The sequence below is a fragment of the Sinocyclocheilus grahami genome, unplaced genomic scaffold (genome assembly GCF_001515645.1).
Source record: "Sinocyclocheilus grahami isolate Dianchi unplaced genomic scaffold, SAMN03320097.WGS_v1.1 scaffold103.1, whole genome shotgun sequence".
Classification (NCBI taxonomy): domain Eukaryota; kingdom Metazoa; phylum Chordata; class Actinopteri; order Cypriniformes; family Cyprinidae; genus Sinocyclocheilus; species Sinocyclocheilus grahami.
Genome location: NW_015505282.1, coordinates 1,431,989 through 1,450,642, shown reverse-complemented (window position 1 = coordinate 1,450,642; position 18,654 = coordinate 1,431,989). Strand labels below are relative to the sequence as shown.

Sequence of the window (18,654 nt, the reverse complement as noted above, 5' to 3'; positions counted from 1 at the left end):
ACCACCTCAGCAGTGCCACAGGCTGATTGTCTCCATGCCACGCCGCACTGATGCAGTAATTCATGCAAAAGGAGGCCCAACCAAGTATTGAGTACATGTACAGTAAATGAACATACTTTCCAGAAATTCACTAATTCACTAAAAATGTTTTTTTATTGGTCTTATGAAGTATTCTAATTTGTTGAGATAGTGAATTGGTGGGTTATGTGAGCCAAGCCAAAATCATCCCAATTAAAAGAACCAAAGACTTAAACTACTTCAGTCTGTGTGCATAGAATTTATTTAATACACGAGTTTCACAATTTGAGTTGAATTACTGAAATAAAGGAACTTTTCTACGACATTCTAATTTATTGAGATGCACCTGTACATTAACTGACAGTCACCACTGATAAGCTACCACTAAATATTGTAGAAACTTAATTTGCTGTAAAATTGCTTTGCAATGATTTGTATTGTGAAAAGCGCTGTACAAATAAACTTGACTTGACTTTGCGTGAACATTTGGGCGGCGTTATGCAAATCTTCCCACATAGCCGTTTTAGGTAGGCGTGGTTAACTCTTAACTTTTATAAAGAATATCTCTTTGGATTTGAGACTTTAGTCTTTACAACTTTACAGATCTTCTTTATGCACCAAGAGCTTGTAACACTCCAAAGAGAAAGGAAAAATTGAAATCGCATCATATGTCCTCTTTAATGTATTTGGTCTTGGCGGAATAGATCTGCTACACTGCTGCTACGGCAGAGCAAGAACTGAGACTTGCTACTGCCAATAACATCCACAACATGCTGCTGTGAGCATGTAAGAAATATTGCTGCTGCACATATAACACATGAATAACCCCCATATAGCATACATACATCACCCCGTAGCAGATCTATACAGGTGGAGCTGGGGAAGGTGGAGGGTTTCTGAAGTGCACTGCCAACTGCTACAGCAAACAAAAGCCAGGTATCTGAATATTGAGCAGCGAGCTCATTGGCTACCGATACAGGAGAGAACCAATCAGCTGTGCCACGTGACAATGATGTCACCAGGTCAGATTGAGCTAGACCTATCAGACTGCGCCATCTAGAGTTTCATGCCAGAACTCTGTATTTATAGGAACACTTTTTGGTGGGACTAAACTAGCTCCTTCAGAATAGGGTCTAATCCAGCACAACAGGAACTACCAGTGACATAAGTGTATGACTGGCTGAACGCATGACATGTTAAAACACTGGTTCCCACCGTTTTAAAAAAAAGCAGCGTAAACGCACAGTTTACATACTCGCACTGCAAGCAAATGTGGCCCAAATCCAATTTTTTGCTCAAATGTGACTTGGATCTTTTTTTGTCGTGACAGTGTGAACAGCACAAACCGCATGGAATCTGATCTTTTCAATTCCGATTCGTGCCACTTCCAGATGTGTTACTAAATCCGATACAGGTCAGATGTTTTGCAATGCGACCGCAGTCTGAACAGTCATGTCAGAATTCATGCGACTTTTACATGACTCTACATCGACATTCGTCACTATTCAGCACTCATGGGAGGCACTTCAAAGATTTTACATACCCAAAGTTATCAAGACAGTAGCAAAAGGTAGTCAGTGGAAGTGTGATGTGTCAGAACTCATAAGTATTACAGTGAAAGAGAGAAGATAATGACTGCTCTCTGTCTACAGTTTCTTGTCATTTTGCTCCCAGCAAGAGTCAGAAAATGTAGCAATGTTGTTGTTTTTTCCTCTCATTTTCTCACTCTGCAACAGTCTACTCTTTAGAGATGCATGACTCATATACCAATGCTTTTCATCCGTTTTAAAAGAGATCACAGGTTTGCGCCTCGGCAAACAATTTAAACACTTCTTGGTGGTGTAAAGCGCCCACTTGTGGTCGCACATTAAATTGAATATTATAGGTGTAACTTAGTGATTCGGGACAAGCCAAAAACACCGTTTGGAAAATGGATTCATGGTGTACTCGCTTATTATATAAACTTTGTTAATTTTGAACACAAAAAAGTTATGAACTGCAGCTTTAAGAATATAAACTATACTGGACACTATACTGCCAACAAGCACCGTCCTTCGGATGAGACGTTAAACCGAAGTCCTGACTCTCTGCGGTCATTAAAAATCCCAGGATGTCTTTCGAAAAGAGTAGAGGTGTGACCTCGGCATCCTGGCCAAATTTGCCCATTAGCCTCTGATCATCATGGCCTCCTAACAATCCCCATATCTGCTAATTGGCTTCATCACTCTGTCTCCTCTCCACCAATAAGCTGGTGTGTGGTGGGCGTTCTGGCGCACTATGGCTGCCGTTGCATCATCCAGGTGGATGCTGCACACTAGTGGTGAATGAGAAGATACCCCCTGACAATGTAAAGCGCTTTGAGTGCCTAGAAAAGCGCTATATAAATGTAATGAATTATTATTATTATTTAATATTGCTCTGTTTTCAAAATGAGAATATAAAAAAAACATTGTACTTTAAAATATTTGGAAGTGTTTTTTCCTTTTACTCAAATATAATACATACTGTACTAAAATACAGAACAAATTGTTTTCGCTAACTTCAAAACAAGAATAAGATGTAGCTTGCAAATTATATTTTAATGCAACGTTATGATGAAAATCTCTTTATAAAGTCAGCTTGAATTAATGATAACACAAAAAGAATAATTAAACATTCTGTTTTAGAACACCTGAGTACTGTAACCCTTTGATTCCGTTGGCCTTCCTGCTTCTACAGCCAACCATTGGAGGAGAATTTGACTTGAAGCTGCTCTAAATCTGCCTTTGATAAAGGCTGCAGTGGGGACCGGCACACCCCCCCGTGATATCCAAACCACTCCATTGCTTGTTTCAAAGCGGGAACGCCATACTGCCGCGTTACCTATAAAAAAGTGGGGGAGGGACACTGCAATTTAATGAATAGAGTCAAAATCAATCATAGATTCTCTTTTACACAAGGTCAAAGGCATCGTTTAGAGTCTGTTCACCTTGATCAAACCTTTTAGGATCAGCCAGTTATGTTTATCTTTTGTTCAAAAGCTTATTTACACCATATTGTAAATCTTTCTCATGGCCTTTGAAGCAAAGCTCATGTTCGGCAGCTCTTGGGGGAAGGGTTGCTTCCAATGTTTATCATGCCTATATAGCAGCAAATGTATCTGTGGTATAAATGTGTGGCGTTGCCATGGTGATGTGATGCTCACTGCTGTGTTGGGTTCGATGAGGCGATATTGGAGCTCTCTGGCCTCATCCCAGCGTCCTGAAACACACAGCTGTGCTAGATCACACACCTGCTGACCCAGGACATTTGCAAGGGCGCACACGCCTCCCACGGCCCCTATAACAAACAGATTTATAATCGGCTCTTAAAGGAATAGTTCACCCAAAAATAGGGCTGAAAATGTATTCACCCTCAGGTCATTTGAGATGTAGAGGAGCTTGTTTCTTCATCAGATTTGGAGAAATGTAGCATTGCATCAGTGTCTCAGCAATGGATGCTCTGCAGTGAATGGTTGCCGTCAGAATGAGAGTCCAAACAGCTGATAAAAACATCACAATAATCCACACCCCTCCAGTCTATCATTTAATGTCTTGTGAAGTAAAACGCTGAATGTTAGTAAGAAACAAATCTTTTATTAAGATGTTTTAACTTTAACCCTTTGCTGCACAAGCTATGAAAACCCCTTCTTATGCACAACATGGGTCTAAAATGACCCGTATGTTATTTCATACTTCGCTGGGCATTTTTTTGTTTTATCTTTTGAAATCTGTATATTTCAGCATTTAATATTCTCTGATCTATAAATATCTTTTTGCAATGACCACAAATTAATATTTTATTTTTTCCCCTAGGTTTTGTGTTACTACATCAAGTTTACACACATGGGTCAAAAACTCTGCAAGGAGGAATGGCAGAGGATTCCCAAATCCAGGTGTGAAAAACTTGTTGGATCTTTCCCAAAAAGACTCATGGCTGTATTCGATCAAAAGGGTGCTTCTACTAAATACTGAGCAAAGGGTCTGAATACTTAGGACCATGTGATATTTCAGTTTTTCTTTTTTAATAAATCTGCAAAAATGTCAACAATTCTGTGTTTTTCTGTCAATATGGGGTGCTGTGTGTACATTAATGAGGAAAAAAAATGTACTTAAATGATTTTAGCAAATGGCTGCAATATAACAAAGAGTGAAAAATTTAAGGGGGTCTGAATACTTTCTGTACCCACTGTATATGCAAGCATAAAACAAAACTAAAGAATAAAGACATTTTGTTAAAATAATTATTTTAGCAGTTATTTAGACCAACATATTTAACACTTTAAATATGTTTAGTTGCCACTTTGTCACACATGACATACACATATCACTGATAACCGATAACATCTGTAGTGCAACTGTAGTGAATGTGACCGAATAGATGAAAATAACACTAACAAAATAAAATCCCACAGGTACACCGCTATCTCAAATTGCCATCTCAGTGCTTACATGCCTCACAAATGACAACTACAGGTTTGTGCTCCTTGCACACAGGCCTGACACTGAACACCAGCTGATGACTTCTAGTAACAACTGATTAGCTAGTTCAGGTGTGTTTGATTAGGGCTGGAGCTGAACTCTGCAGGACGGTGGCTCTTCAGGACCGAGGTTGGCCACCCCAACAAGCTAGTTAATAATATTGGACACGTTTCTCTGTCTCACTAGTAATTAGGGCTGGGTATCGTTCCAAATTTTTCGATATCGATACCGATACCTTGACTTCGATACCGGTTCCTGAATGATACTTTTTTCGATACCAATTTTATGAAATCAATTCTAACAAGATTACATTATCTAAAAAAAAAAACTTTGGTTTTATTTTTCAGCTTGTTGATGTTTATACAAACTCAAAGACTCATCTCCTGAGCCACTGCACAAAGGAACAAAATGTAACCAACACAATAAATCAGTGCAAAATAGTTTTAATAAAGCTCAAATAGTCTTCAGTTTACACATCTGTTAGGCTACATTTACACTAGTTAGTGTTCGTTTTAAAACGCATAGCTCAGACAGAATCATGATTGAGAGAGAGAGAGAGATTAAGTGTGTGTGAATACCTGCATCTATGCGTCTCTCAGCAGTGTCCAGCAGCAGCATCTACTAATAGCGAATCTTTAAGTTAAACTCCTTCATGAACCTCTGAGAAACCTACTGAGAAATGTCATGTAGCTTTTCAGCAATACAAGAATAAAGCCGAAATATTTTGATAAAAAAAGTTAAAATGACAGGAATAAAGTCCTAACAACACAAGAATAAAGCTGAAATATTTTGAGAAAAAAAGTTAAAATTACAGGAATAAAGTCCTAGCAATACAAGAATAAAGTCGGAATATTTTGAGAAAAAAGTAAAAATTACAGGAATAAAGTCCTAGCAATACAAGAATAAAGACGGAATATTTTGAGAAAAAAGTTAAAATTACAGGAATAAAGTCCTAGCAATACAAGAATAAAGTCGGAATATTTTGAGAAAAAAGTTAAAATTACAGGAATAAAGTCCTAGCAATACAAGAATAAAGTCTGAATATTTTGAGAAAAAAGTTAAAATTACAGGAATAAAGTCCTAGCAATACAAGAATAAAGATGGACTATTTTGAGAAAAAAAATCTAAATTATGAGAATAAAGTTGAAATACGACTTTAATCTTGTAATCTTACATTTTTTATTTCGTACATAATGCTTCCACCAATAAAAAAGTATATTTGTTTGGAAAAATGTGCTTGATCTGTGCATATTTCTGATTCAGACAAGATTACCTTTTCACTGGAGAAAGCTATATTACTTGAATTTTGTAGTTTTTAAAATGTCTTGATGTTTTGTTTATTACAAACACACAGCTGTTCGGTTCACAAGACATTAACTGATGGACTGGAGTGGTGTGGATTACTTGTAGAGTATTGTGATGTTTTTTATCAGCTGTTTGGACTCTAATTATGACGGCACCCATTCACTGCAGAGCATCCACTGGTGAGCAAGTGATGCAATGCTACATTTCTCCAAATCTGATGAAGAAACAAACATTTTCAGCTAATTTTTATTTATGAGTGACCAATTCCATTAATGTCACACCAATAAGATATGCATGCAACCAATAGTCCAAAATAACCATTAAAAAAAAAAACATTTAGAAATTCAGTACTGCTAACTTTCATTCACTATGTGATTGACAAACTACAGCCCCCTCCCACATAAACAACAGTTTGACTGACAGACAGCCTGACACCACCTATGCTCATGATAATGGCCAAGCGACTCGCCACCCCCAGTCTTTCTGACAGATATTAAGGCGACTTTGATTGTGTTGATTAATTGACAGGCTTCCTAGATGCTCTCCCACAAGCTGGCATTTGATTAACTGTAGTTTTGTCTCCCGGTATCAAGCTTCATGTTATGAGAAAAATGAAGTAGATGTTGTATTAGGACTGACATGTTTGTATTAGGGACCGTCTTTCTACTCTTATTTCTGTCAATGTGCATTAATCACTTGCCCTTCAAGGTGAACGGCAACAATTAGCATGATTTGTTTTTTATCATGGTCACAAATTGTTTGACATGTTCAACTTGTCACGTTTGAACGATTACTCTTAATGTACTTTCTGTATTTTATGAGGAATTTGAAACAGTTTGTACAGACAAACAGAATAAATCAACTGCAGCGTCTCCAACGTAGGTCATAATTAACCTCGTCAAAATAAAGCCTATTTTAAGTCCATTTAAATATTTTTGCATCGTGACATTTTCTACATCAAAACTCCCACAACTCTGTCGCCTACTACAAAACCAAAAATAGAAAAAAAAGTGAAGTTACATTTTTAAAGTACAACTGTAGCTATATATTGTGGTAGTATGTGTTGTAATACTGATTATTTAGTCATTTAAAACAATAAAAAACAAAAGATGAGTAAATATTGTATGGCAGGGTGCATGAATATAAGAGGATTAATACTTTGAAATATTCTCGACAGTGTAAAGAGGATTAAAAACTCAATCTCACCGACAGCATATGCAGCCACGAGGAAACCAGCAGATCCTGCAAGAACCTGGAAACCCTGCGATCTGGTTTTCTGCACAATCAGAGCTATTCTGGTGATCTGTCAATTATCAAATATTAAAGTGTTTAAAGGTGATAAAAGGGAGTGAAAAAAGAGACTGTAAACAGGAAAAAAACTGAAATACATTTATTATGCCTGATTTCACACCTAATTTGGTAAGTAGGCAGTTTATAATAGCACAAATCCTTTGACTTTGAATACAGTGGTTACTTTTTAACAAACAATGTCCATATGAAATAATCAGACTTCAAGTGACCGAAAGAGAGAGTCAAATCTATTTTTCCTTGAATTTTGTTTCCGCTCACTTATATGTCTAAAAGCATTTCAAATGAAAAGCAGCTCATGGAGAAAAACAAAGGAGATCAGGTCAAAGGTCAATAGCAGAATAAAAGAAAAAATAAAGGACAGAAAGACTTAATACATTCATGAAACAATGAATGATACAAAAAAGAAATACATTTTCAATTGTAATCTTGTAAAATTGTAGTCTTTCATATTTATATATTACTTATGTTATTCTTATATATATATATACATATATATATATGTATATATATTAGTGCTGTCAAACGATTAATCGCATCCAAATAAAAGGTTTTGTTTACATAAAATATCTGTGTGTGCTGTGTATATTTATTATATATATATATATATATAAATACACACCCAATGCATGTATATATTTAAGAAAAATTTTATGTTTATATATTAATTATATTTCTATATGATATAATTTATATGAATATAAATATATACATGCAAATACATGTAAATATTTTCAAAATATATACTGTATGTGTGTGTCTTTATACATACATAATAAATATACACAGTACACACACATATATTATGTAAACAAAAACTTTATTTTGAAAGTGATTAATCGTTTGACAGCACTAATATATATATGAAGAGTTCATTTGCAAAAACAGATAATTTTAGCTTAAGCTAAAAAATAACTAGAAAAAAACACTAACACAAAACACAATAAAAACATGATTTTTGAAAATTAAAAAAACAAAACGGAGTTATCTGTTTTTGTATATGAACTACAGATAATTTTAGCTTAAGCTAAAAAATAACTAGAAAAAAACACGAACACAAAACACAATAAAAACATGATTTTTGAAAATTAAAAAAACAAAACGGAGTTATCTGTTTTTGTATATGAACTCTTCGTATACAGGTGCATCTCAATAAATTAGAATGTCATGGAAAAGTTCATTTATTTCAGTAATTCAACTCAAATTGTGAAACTTGTGTATTAAATAAATTAAATGCACACAGACTGAAATAGTTTAAGTCTTTGGTTCTTTTAATTGTGATGATTTTGGCTCACATTTAACAAAAACCCACCAATTCACTATCTCAACAAAATAGAACATGATGACATCCCAATCAGCTAATCAACTCAAAACACCTGCAGAGGTTTCCTAAGCCTTCAAAATGGTCTCTCAGTTTGGTTCACTAAGCTACACAATCATGGGGAAGACTGCTGATCTGACAGTTGTCCAGAAGACAATCATTGACACCCTTCACAAGGAGGGTAAGCCACAAACATTCATTGCCAAAGAAGCTGGCTGTCCACAGAGTGCTGTATCCAAGCATGTTAACAGAAAGTTGAGTAGAAGGAAAAAGTGTGGAAGAAAAAGATGCACAACCAACCGAGAGAACCGCAGCCTTATGAGGATTGTCAAGCAAAATCGATTCAAGAATTTGAGTGAACTTCACAAGGAATGGACTGAGGCTGGAGTCAAGGCATCAAGAGCCACCACACACAGACGTGTCAAGGAATTTGGCTACAGTTGTCATATTCCTCTTGTTAAGCCACTCCTGAACCACAGACAACGTCAGAGGCGTCTTACCTGGGCTAAGGAGAAGAAGAACTGGACTGTTGCCCAGTGGTCCAAAGTCCTCTTTTCAGATGAGAGCAAGTTTTGTATTTCATTTGGAAACCAAGGTCCTAGAGTCTGGAGGAAGGGTGGAGAAGCTCATAGCCCAAGTTGCTTGAAGTCCAATGTTAAGTTTCCACAGTCTGTGATGATTTGGGGTGCAATGTCATGTATGACACAGATTTTGTACAGTGTGTGTATGTGTGTGTGTATATATATATATATATATATATATATATATATATATATATGTAAATCACTACATTAAATATGTATTATGGCAGCTCTTACATCTCCACCACTGTCTTTGAGGCCGACAATATTTGGATGCTGGGAAAGTTGGATTATTGCATCCACAGGCAGGTCGAGACCCGTGTTTGCTGGCACGCTGTACAACACAACTGGCACTGAACTGGAATCTGCCACCTTGGAATCAAGGAAAACAATGATGCATTTGAATGAGACAAAGTGTGAACCACAATTGAACCAAGTAAAATGCAAATGAGTGCAATGATATGCATAATGTCCACAGTTCCATTTGAACACAATATAGAGAACAGTCTTTGATTAAATACAAAAATACAATTACTCAAGACTACCTTAGCGTAGTGGTTTATAAGAGCTCGGCTATCCATTCGGCCGCGGTAAAAGCAAGGTGTTACCACTAACAAACAGTCAGCCCCGCCATCTGCCATTTGCTGGCTCATTTGGATTGTGGCTCTGGTGGCTACAAGAACAGACAAAAGTGATCTAGAGTGTAAATGTCATCTGGTATATGTAAATAAATACCCAAGAGAGACGTACATTCACAGCCAGATCCAGCCATGAGTAACTTGTCTTTTGGCAGCGCCTGTTTGACTCTCTTCACCACCTCAACCCTCTCCTCCGGTGTCAGGTATGGATATTCCCCATTAGAGCCCTGCACTACCAGACCTGCCAGTGCAATAAACAGCGAGTCGTACAAATAGATTTTAGGATGAGGAAAAATATTGAGATGGCATTTTCAATACGTCCACTAGGTGAAAAGCGGACTTTAACCTTAACGGCACGAGGTTTATCATCTGTTAACTACAGTCAGCATAAAGCTGGGTCACACAAAATGACAATACATAGCCTATAGCACATATTAAATGTTGTAGGTGTTACATTCATCATAACATGTCTTTGTGGTTTCTGCTGCATACACTGATAGCACACGAACATCACAGAGACGTCTATTTGGTGTCTCCAAGACATATTTTTTTAGAGTGTTTGCTCATCTGCAATCCATCTATTGGACGTTTCCTATCAGATGTCAAATAGATGTCTATTAGATGTTTATGGTTTAGAATGCATGTAAAACCGACATCTTACAGACGTCTGTCAGAGGTTTGTACACCACAGATGCTTTCCAGATCAAGCGATCTTTAACAGACATATTGCAGACGTACTTGTGCTATCTGGGTAATGTATGGTGCGTTTGTCCAAAAATGAAACAACCCACCTCTGAAAGGTAAGTTGCCGTACTTCTTAAGATTGTCATCAAGTCTTTGGTAATCCACATCTTCACTCTGAGTGAATGGAGTGGCAATGGGAGGATAAATCCCCCTTATATCCAGCCTCTTCGCAGCACTTTGACTTTTATTTCTCCATGTTGAAGCAGCTGATCCTCTGCACAGAAGACTGAAGCTTCTTCGTATTGCAAACATTCCGCTGGCTGTGATCCTCTGTAGAAAAGAAAACAGATGTGGTTAAAGGAAAATGTGAACTCTGGTATATTCTAAAGCTGCCATGCAGTTAATAATCAACACACTTATCAACTCTAAATGCTGACAACGTTTGGGAAAACATTTGGGGAGGCTTGCTGTTATAAACAGACCTCTTTTAGGCAAAAATCTCAAATGAACTGGCTAAATAAATAAGTGATTCTCGTGACATAACGCATATAAAATGTAGCTGAGACGACTTTGTTTTGCATACCTGCAGATGTTCAACCAGTCTCGCAGAAGCAGAGAAGTCTTACTCTATCGGAGACCTTGACAAGTAGTGTCACAACTCAATGTAGAAGTATTATTAGTGTTTATTATTATCCTGTTGTTGTATCTGAAGAAGAGAAACCTGCTTGTGTAACAGCTCTCTTTCTCGTGCATAAGCAGAAAGGTGTCACTGACTTCAGTGCGTGCAACACCACGACTCCCAAGTTTAGCTTTTGAATATTAGTTACGGTCCTGAAGCGTGCTGTCACTTATAAATAATTGTTTTGAGATATGTCAACAGCACTTGCACGACTTGTTAGGCTCTCCTTTAAGCGCACTATTCTGCTTCCGGGAGTAAAAAGTCCTTTCATTATCTCCTTAAGAGAATTGACTTTGAATGACGAAATTTAACAGATGTACCATGAGCTTCGAGGTTGTTTATAAATTATATATACTTTAGCTAAAGCAGTCATTCCACGTTATATGATTTAATACCACGTTTAACAGCGCTATTTCTGATTAAGAACTACATTACCCATAATCCTACAAAGACATGTCTACCAATCACAGAATCGGAGCTTTGCCGTGCTCCGCCCACTCTTAAAGCACCGCGAACACCGTAAATCGAGTCGGTATCCCTAAACTACTTTCATATTTTATAAATCTGGTTATTTAAAAATTATGTCAGTTTGTGTGTGTGTGTGTGTATATATATATATATATATATACACACATATATATATATATACATATACATATATATATATATATATATATATATATATATGGACCACAAAACTAATTATAAGGGTCAATTTTTCGAAATTGAGATCTGAAAGTTGAATAAATAAGCTTTCCATTGATGTGTGGTTTGTTAGGACAGGACAATATTTGGCTGAAATACAACTATTTGAAAATCTGGAATCTGAGGGTGCAAAAAAATCTAAATATTGAGAAAATCATCTTTAAAGTTGTCCAAATGAAGTTCTTAGCAATGCATATTACTAATCAAAAATTAAGTTGTGATTTATTTACGTTAGGAAATTTACAAAATATCTTCATTGAACATGATCTTTACTTGATATCCTAATGATTTTTGGCATAAAAAAATCAATAATTTTGACCCATATAATGTATTGTTGGCTATTGCTACAAATATACCCCAGCGACTTAAGACTGCTTTTGTGCTCCAGGTTCACACACACACACACACATATATATATATATATGTAATAAACAACTTTTAAGTCAATAGTTTAATGAAGGGGTCCTCAAATCTGGCCCACAAGATCTACTTTCCTGCAGAGTTTAGCTATAACCCTAATCAAACACACCTGAGCAAGCTAATCAGTGTCTTCAGGATCATTAGAAAATCACAGGTAGGTGAGTTTGATCAGGGTTGGAGCTAATCTCTGCAGCGCATTGGCCCTCCAGGGCAAGATCTGAGGAACCCTGGTTTAATGTTTACAGCCGTTTTTTATACGTTGTTCACAATGTTTCATGGGAGTATGGATATGGGAAGATGTTAAGTACACAGTCTTTTAAATTTTTCTTTTTGTCTGATTTCAAACACTTTTTACTTCAAATAAAAGTGTGTGATGATATGATTCACCGTCATATACAGTATAACTGTAATGAACACTTCTGGAACCAAGGCTGAAAAAGTGGGCCAGCACTTGTCGGCTAAATGTTTTAATTCATAAGCATTGATATTCATAAATTATGATTCCCCGTAGTGGTTGTATATCATAGTATAAAAAAATTTGTAGTTAAAAAAAAATTCTGGTTAAATAAAATAAAGTTATTATAGGGTATGAATACAAAAAATTGTTTAGTGTGTACTTATATATCGTAATTAAAACATGTTTTTCAGTTCTTCCAAACAGGTCACAATTAATCAACCTTGCACACAGCATACGGATGAATCAGCAGATGTCAAGGTCTTTTTGCTTCTTCTTTCTGACAAAGTATTGATAACTGATGCTTGTAGCCAAGATAATGTTTTTTAGTTAATTCGTGAAATCGTAAAATCTATACTTTTTCCACCCTACCAATGCAAACCTTTCTGACATTATCCATGCACTTTTGCTTCTGGTTGTATGGTTCCTCATTGATATAAACCTGGGGCCTGACGTGAATTCATAAATCAAATGTTCACAGATTATGCATGCTAACTCCTGTATTGTGTCTGTGGGAGTGCTGGAGGTTATATACAGCCCATTATAGCTGGCACAGAAATTCAGTAGATTCACTCGATTTATTTTGTACGACACAGCTTCAAAATCTTCACACGATGATATAAAACATCAACAGAATAGCAATCACATTTACAAATAAAAACAATAATAAATATAAAAATAATTTCACCAGGTAAACGTGGATACAGTGTCACATGCAAGTGAGGACAACTTAATATTAAATAGACTAAAATAAACAAACCTGTGCCTTGATGCAAAACAAAACAAAAACATTTACTCATATACTCAACTCTCAGACATCCAAAGCACACACTTTGATGTTCTTACAATTCTTTAAAGATCACAAGAATATCACTATAACATTTCTTTGTATATTTTTAGAATACTATCCTGTATACCAGTGTTTCTCAACCAGGGGTCCGTGGACCTCTAGTGGTCCTTGACATAAGGCCAGGGGGTACATATAAAGTATGAATTTTTGTGACATGACATGTTCCCATGAAAGAAAAATCTAATATAGCTGATGATATGGCCAAGCTGGACAAGTCAGCTAATTTGAATTATACTTGACTGCATTTGGTCCTCACAAAGACACAAATGATATGAGTCAATTTTGTTCTGGGGGTCCTTGAGGATGGTTCTGAATTGGACGGGGGTCCGGTACGCCAAAAGGTTGAGATACACTGCTGTATACTATTTCCAAATCTTCTATTCATTATGTTGCATATCTGTTAAGTAACATGTTTGTTTAAACAAAAGTTGAATCGTTCTTTTTGTAATTGAGAAAATGTGTGTTGCAACTTGTTTCATCACAAATGCTGTTCTCTTGGAGTCGATCCTTCACTATTGTGTGGGTATTATTGATTATAATAGTGACATTTAAAAGAAAAAAGCCTGACGAGATTCAGAATCTTCCGAATGACACCTGCTGCAAGACATGAGAATGAATCATAAACATCTCAATCATTATTGAATCCTCATAAATCCAGTTTTCATTAAATAATCTGATATGAACACCAGTTTACCTCCATCTACTCCCAGAAGTAGCGCAGATACCATATGGTCTCATTTTTAAGCTGAGGTCCAAATAGAGGATTTGCTTGAGCCAGTATCGCTACTAACCAGCTGTAATGGATATGAATACAGTAGTGAATATTCCAAATAAACGGTATACTACTTCATACATTTCAGTGATTTATAGCATCAACAAACATATAACTGCAAAAATGCACTGTAAACAGCGAATGTGTAAAGGTGATATCATACACTACATTGCATGAAGGTTTATTTTTTATTTCAATTACCCAAAATATGAATAACAAAATTTAGTATTTGCAACTTATGTGGCAGTATTTTCCCAAAATGTTTAATTATACTCACAATAAATAGCAGCAAACAGCGGTCAGCACCAAACTGGTTATGATTACCCTGTAATAATTAAAAGTTAAATCAAAAATGAACACTAATGCAACACGGAATAACATTGCAATAACATTTAAAGACACAGGCTGTACTGTAGGAGAACGGATGCGTTTAAAGATCGATGAATGAATGAATCGCTTGGCCTTTATTCCAGCAGCAGTCCTCACCCTCTGTTTGGTCCTTTCGGTACAAAAAACGGGGCCACAACCCCAACCAGACCCCACAGCGTGGTGAAACAGATCATCGGTAAAGCCAGCGAGTGCGACACCATTGCGACACTTGTGCGTTATTCTAGACAGTATAATATGAAGATATCAGCATCCAGTTCAATACAGCGCGATCTGTCACTAATCCTTCGCTCACGCCCACCTGCTCCTGATTGGACCATTGCTATTCTGAGTCTCTTCGCTATTGGTCGAATGGAGCTGTCACTCAAACCGATCCCCTTCTCGTTACATTGACGCAGTAATACATCTATTATAGCTTAAACTGCAACCATTTTATAAGTTTGTGTTTCTTGACTTGGATGTCAATAAATACAATTAGTTGAATATGAATTCTAAATATCTTCATCGGTCATCAGTTACTATTTAAGCAATGGATTATTTCTAGTGAAAACCTGTAATTATTGAGAAGATACTTCCACTACTAATTCTGCTGTAATTATGTTAAAGCAGTTTGTTTTAAACCAATTTACTGTGATTAATTTTGTGATTCCAGAAAGTTGGTCCTCAATAAAACCAACTAGCCTATTGTTGAGAGCATTATTATGATTGATATCTTTTTAAGTGTATTTATCCTGTTTTATATAGTTTATAAGTGTATCTTTCCTCTTTATTTTATAAGTATTTTAGCATAACTTGAACATGTCAATGTAATTCGTCTTGGGGCTCTTCATGTGAACAGCTGGTCTATAGTGAGCAGCATGAGTGGATCACTGCAGCCATCTACTGGACTATTCAAGAAAATGTTCATGTCCCCCAGAATAAAATAACATAACATGTGTATTTATGTAAAATTACAAAAGAAGTGCAAAAGTTGTGCTAATTACTTTAGGTAATTTCCCTGCTCCTCGTTACATACAGTTGAAGTCAAACGTTTACATACACCTTACAGAATCTGAACAATGTTAATAATTTGACCAGAATAAGAGGGATCACACAAAATGCATGTTATTGTTTACTTAGTACTGACATGAATAAGATATTTCACATAAAAGATGTTTGCATATAGTCCACAAGAGAAAATAATAGATGAATTTATAAAAATGCTCCAGAAGGAAAAACCATGCATTAAGAGCCAGGGGGTGAACACTTTCTGAATTTGAAGATCAGGGTAAATGTAACTTGTTTTGTCTTCTGGGACACATGAAAGTATCTTCTGTAGCTTCTGAAGGGCAGTACTAAATGGGAAAAAAAAGAAGATATTTATGCAAAATAAGAAAAATGTACACATCTTTATTCTGTTCAAAAGTTTTCTCCCCCCTTATTTTAGTAAAATGGTTCATATTTAGCAGATTCTGCAAGGTGTATGTAAATGTTTGACTTCAACTGTATGTGTTCCTGGGGGAGCCCAAAATTCAGAGTCTCCAATATTGTCGATGTACAATTTTACTACGGTTAACAAAACCATAAAATCTATTGTTGTAATACTTGCAGAATGTAAACTTTGTTAAAAATATGAGTAAATAAAAGCTTTGTTCGTCATCTTCAGAACAATCATTTAAGTTCATTCTAGCGTAAAAGTGAAAGAGGTCTTGATTACCCGATTTTTTCAACTTCACATAGTTCATCCAAAGATCACCGGCATTGTTACACCCAATTCTAATCTATAACCCGCTGAGCAATTGTCCATCTTAATTATATAGTACACGTACATCACAGAGACGTCTATTTGACGATAAATCCAGTTTTCATTAAATAATCTGATATGAACACCAGTTTACCTCCATCTACTCCCAGAAGTAGCGCAGATACCATATGGTCTCATTTTTAAGCTGAGGTCCAAATAGAGGATTTGCTTGAGCCAGTATCGCTACTAACCAGCTGTAATGGATATGAATACAGTAGTGAATATTCCAAATAAACGGTATACTACTTCATACATTTCAGTGATTTATAGCATCAACAAACATATAACTGCAAAAATGCACTGTAAACAGCGAATGTGTAAAGGTGATATCATACACTACATTGCATGAAGGTTTATTTTTTATTTCAATTACCCAAAATATGAATAACAAAATTGAGTATTTGCAACTTATGTGGCAGTATTTTCCCAAAATGTTTAATTATACTCACAATAAATAGCAGCAAACAGCGGTCAGCACCAAACTGGTTATGATTACCCTGTAATAATTAAAAGTTAAATCAAAAATGAAGGGTCCATAGACCCTCGTAATTGGCCATTTGGTTAGGTGATGGGGAGTTCGATATTATTTGTTAAATATAACAAAAAGTTGTGTGTCTGATTGGTCCAAATGCTACAGGATGTATGTAAAACTGACATCTTACAGACGTCTGTCAGATGTTTGTACACAGACAATGCTTTCCAGATCAAGCGATCTTTAACAGTATAGCAGTGTGCTAGGCCTAATTCACATGTGACCAGATAAAAGCTTTTACAGCCTTATAATAGGTTTTGGTTTGTTTGTTTACCATTGAACACAGGATTACCCTACTGTATGATCATGAATATGTCTGGCTAGTAAAATGTTCCCACTTCTCATCTTGTTTACACCTCTGATGGAACTACATCTTTCAACCTGTGGTTATAGCAAAGCTTCTTGGTAGTATGACACGCAGACCTAAAATAGACTTGTACTTCAGCAAAACAACCAAGCTAACATGTATTGCAATCTATATCTTTCATTCCATACACAAATTTTATTCTACGACTTTTTAGTTTGTTAGGAGAATTAAAGGCTGTTTTTAAGGAGTGTGTATGTACATATGTGCTCTATTACCATTGGGTGTACTTACTTTTAGTGACTAGCTAGTTCCCAGCTAACAATTTTTGGTTCCCAGAACGTTCTGGAAAGGTTCTTTGTTATAAAATGTAACCTAAAAATAACCTACAGGGAACGTTCTTTTTCGGATATTAAAAAAAGAACCTACAAGGAATGTTCCTAGAACGTTCTTATTTGGTTCCTAAAATAAATAAATGGAAACAATATGGGAATGTTTGGGGAACATTCTGTGTTTGTTAAGTTTCTCCAACAATGCATCGTACTGCACTGGTGTTCTGGAAACGCAGCACTGAGTATTAAAAATGTCCCAAACCTTCCCAGTAAAGGGCACTCACAACTCATTAATTATAATGTCTGGAGTCAAGAGAACTTTGACTGGAAGCCATCACACAGGTCTGGATCCCAAATGAGGAACACAGGGAAACAGCACTATAAAGAAACAGGATTGAGCAGGACTGTGGCATGTTCAGGTGATTATTCAAAGTACAACTGATTTGCAACAGACTCTTTGTCGCATCCAGCCTCAAGTTGCAAATCCTTTGAACTTTGTCTCAGTATGTGCTAAATAGAAGGAGGCTTCACTGTCAGGGATTTGTTGTGTCATGCTGCGCCGCATCCAGAGTAGACAGCATCACTGATTATAATAGAGGAATTTGCTAACGAATAAGGTGGAGACGAATTGTTGAATAAAGTTGTTTTTTTGTCTTTTGCACATAAAATATTTTCTCATAGCTTTGTGTAATTGCAGTTGAACCACTGATGTCACATGGATTATTTTAACGATGTCCTTGCTACGTTTCTGGACTTGGGAACATTTCAGTTGCGTTGCTGTCTATGCAGTGCGATGAAGAGCCCTCCACCAGCGCGTCATGTGATCGGCTGTCTGCCAGCTTCTCGAGAGATGGGGACCACGCAGGAGGACTCCAGCGCCCCTGTATCCCAGCTATCCACATCACAGGAAAGGAGGACAGGTGGGGAGGAAGAAGAGGAAGGTGAAGAGAGGGTAGAGAGGAGAGAGACGGATGAGGGCTCCCGAGAGAGGGGAGGAGGAGGGCGGGATGCGGTGGATGCCCCATGCTTATCCTCACTCTCCCCTTTACCTCTTCATCCATCAATCCAGGGAAGAAGGGAAG

At 36.5% G+C, this 18,654-nt stretch overlaps 2 protein-coding genes across 3 annotated transcripts; both read right to left on the bottom strand.

Moving 5' to 3' along the window:
- Positions 1-2,566: 2,566 nt before the first annotated feature.
- Positions 2,567-11,424, bottom strand: LOC107588470 (4-hydroxy-2-oxoglutarate aldolase, mitochondrial). Its single transcript, XM_016276572.1, has 8 exons — positions 10,938-11,424; positions 10,462-10,684; positions 9,783-9,911; positions 9,578-9,705; positions 9,270-9,404; positions 7,029-7,125; positions 3,203-3,336; positions 2,567-2,880 (listed from the first exon to the last, which is right to left on the bottom strand). Exons 2-8 carry the CDS (start codon positions 10,664-10,666, stop codon positions 2,731-2,733), a joined length of 978 nt encoding a protein of 325 aa, XP_016132058.1. The 5' UTR covers positions 10,667-10,684; positions 10,938-11,424; the 3' UTR covers positions 2,567-2,730.
- A 2,328-nt stretch (positions 11,425-13,752) lies between these two features.
- LOC107588449 (V-type proton ATPase subunit e 2-like) lies at positions 13,753-14,967 on the bottom strand. 2 transcript variants are annotated; one of them, XM_016276545.1, is made up of 4 exons: positions 14,721-14,967; positions 14,512-14,559; positions 14,157-14,256; positions 13,753-14,059 (listed from the first exon to the last, which is right to left on the bottom strand). In XM_016276545.1, the coding sequence occupies exons 1-3, from the start codon at positions 14,822-14,824 to the stop codon at positions 14,163-14,165; spliced, it is 246 nt and encodes an 81-aa protein (XP_016132031.1). In that variant the 5' UTR covers positions 14,825-14,967; the 3' UTR covers positions 13,753-14,059; positions 14,157-14,162. The 2 variants fall into 2 exon arrangements, with proteins under 2 accessions (XP_016132031.1, XP_016132032.1); XM_016276546.1 differs by having other exon boundaries at positions 13,753-14,056; positions 14,721-14,966.
- Between the last annotated feature and the right edge of the window lie 3,687 nt (positions 14,968-18,654).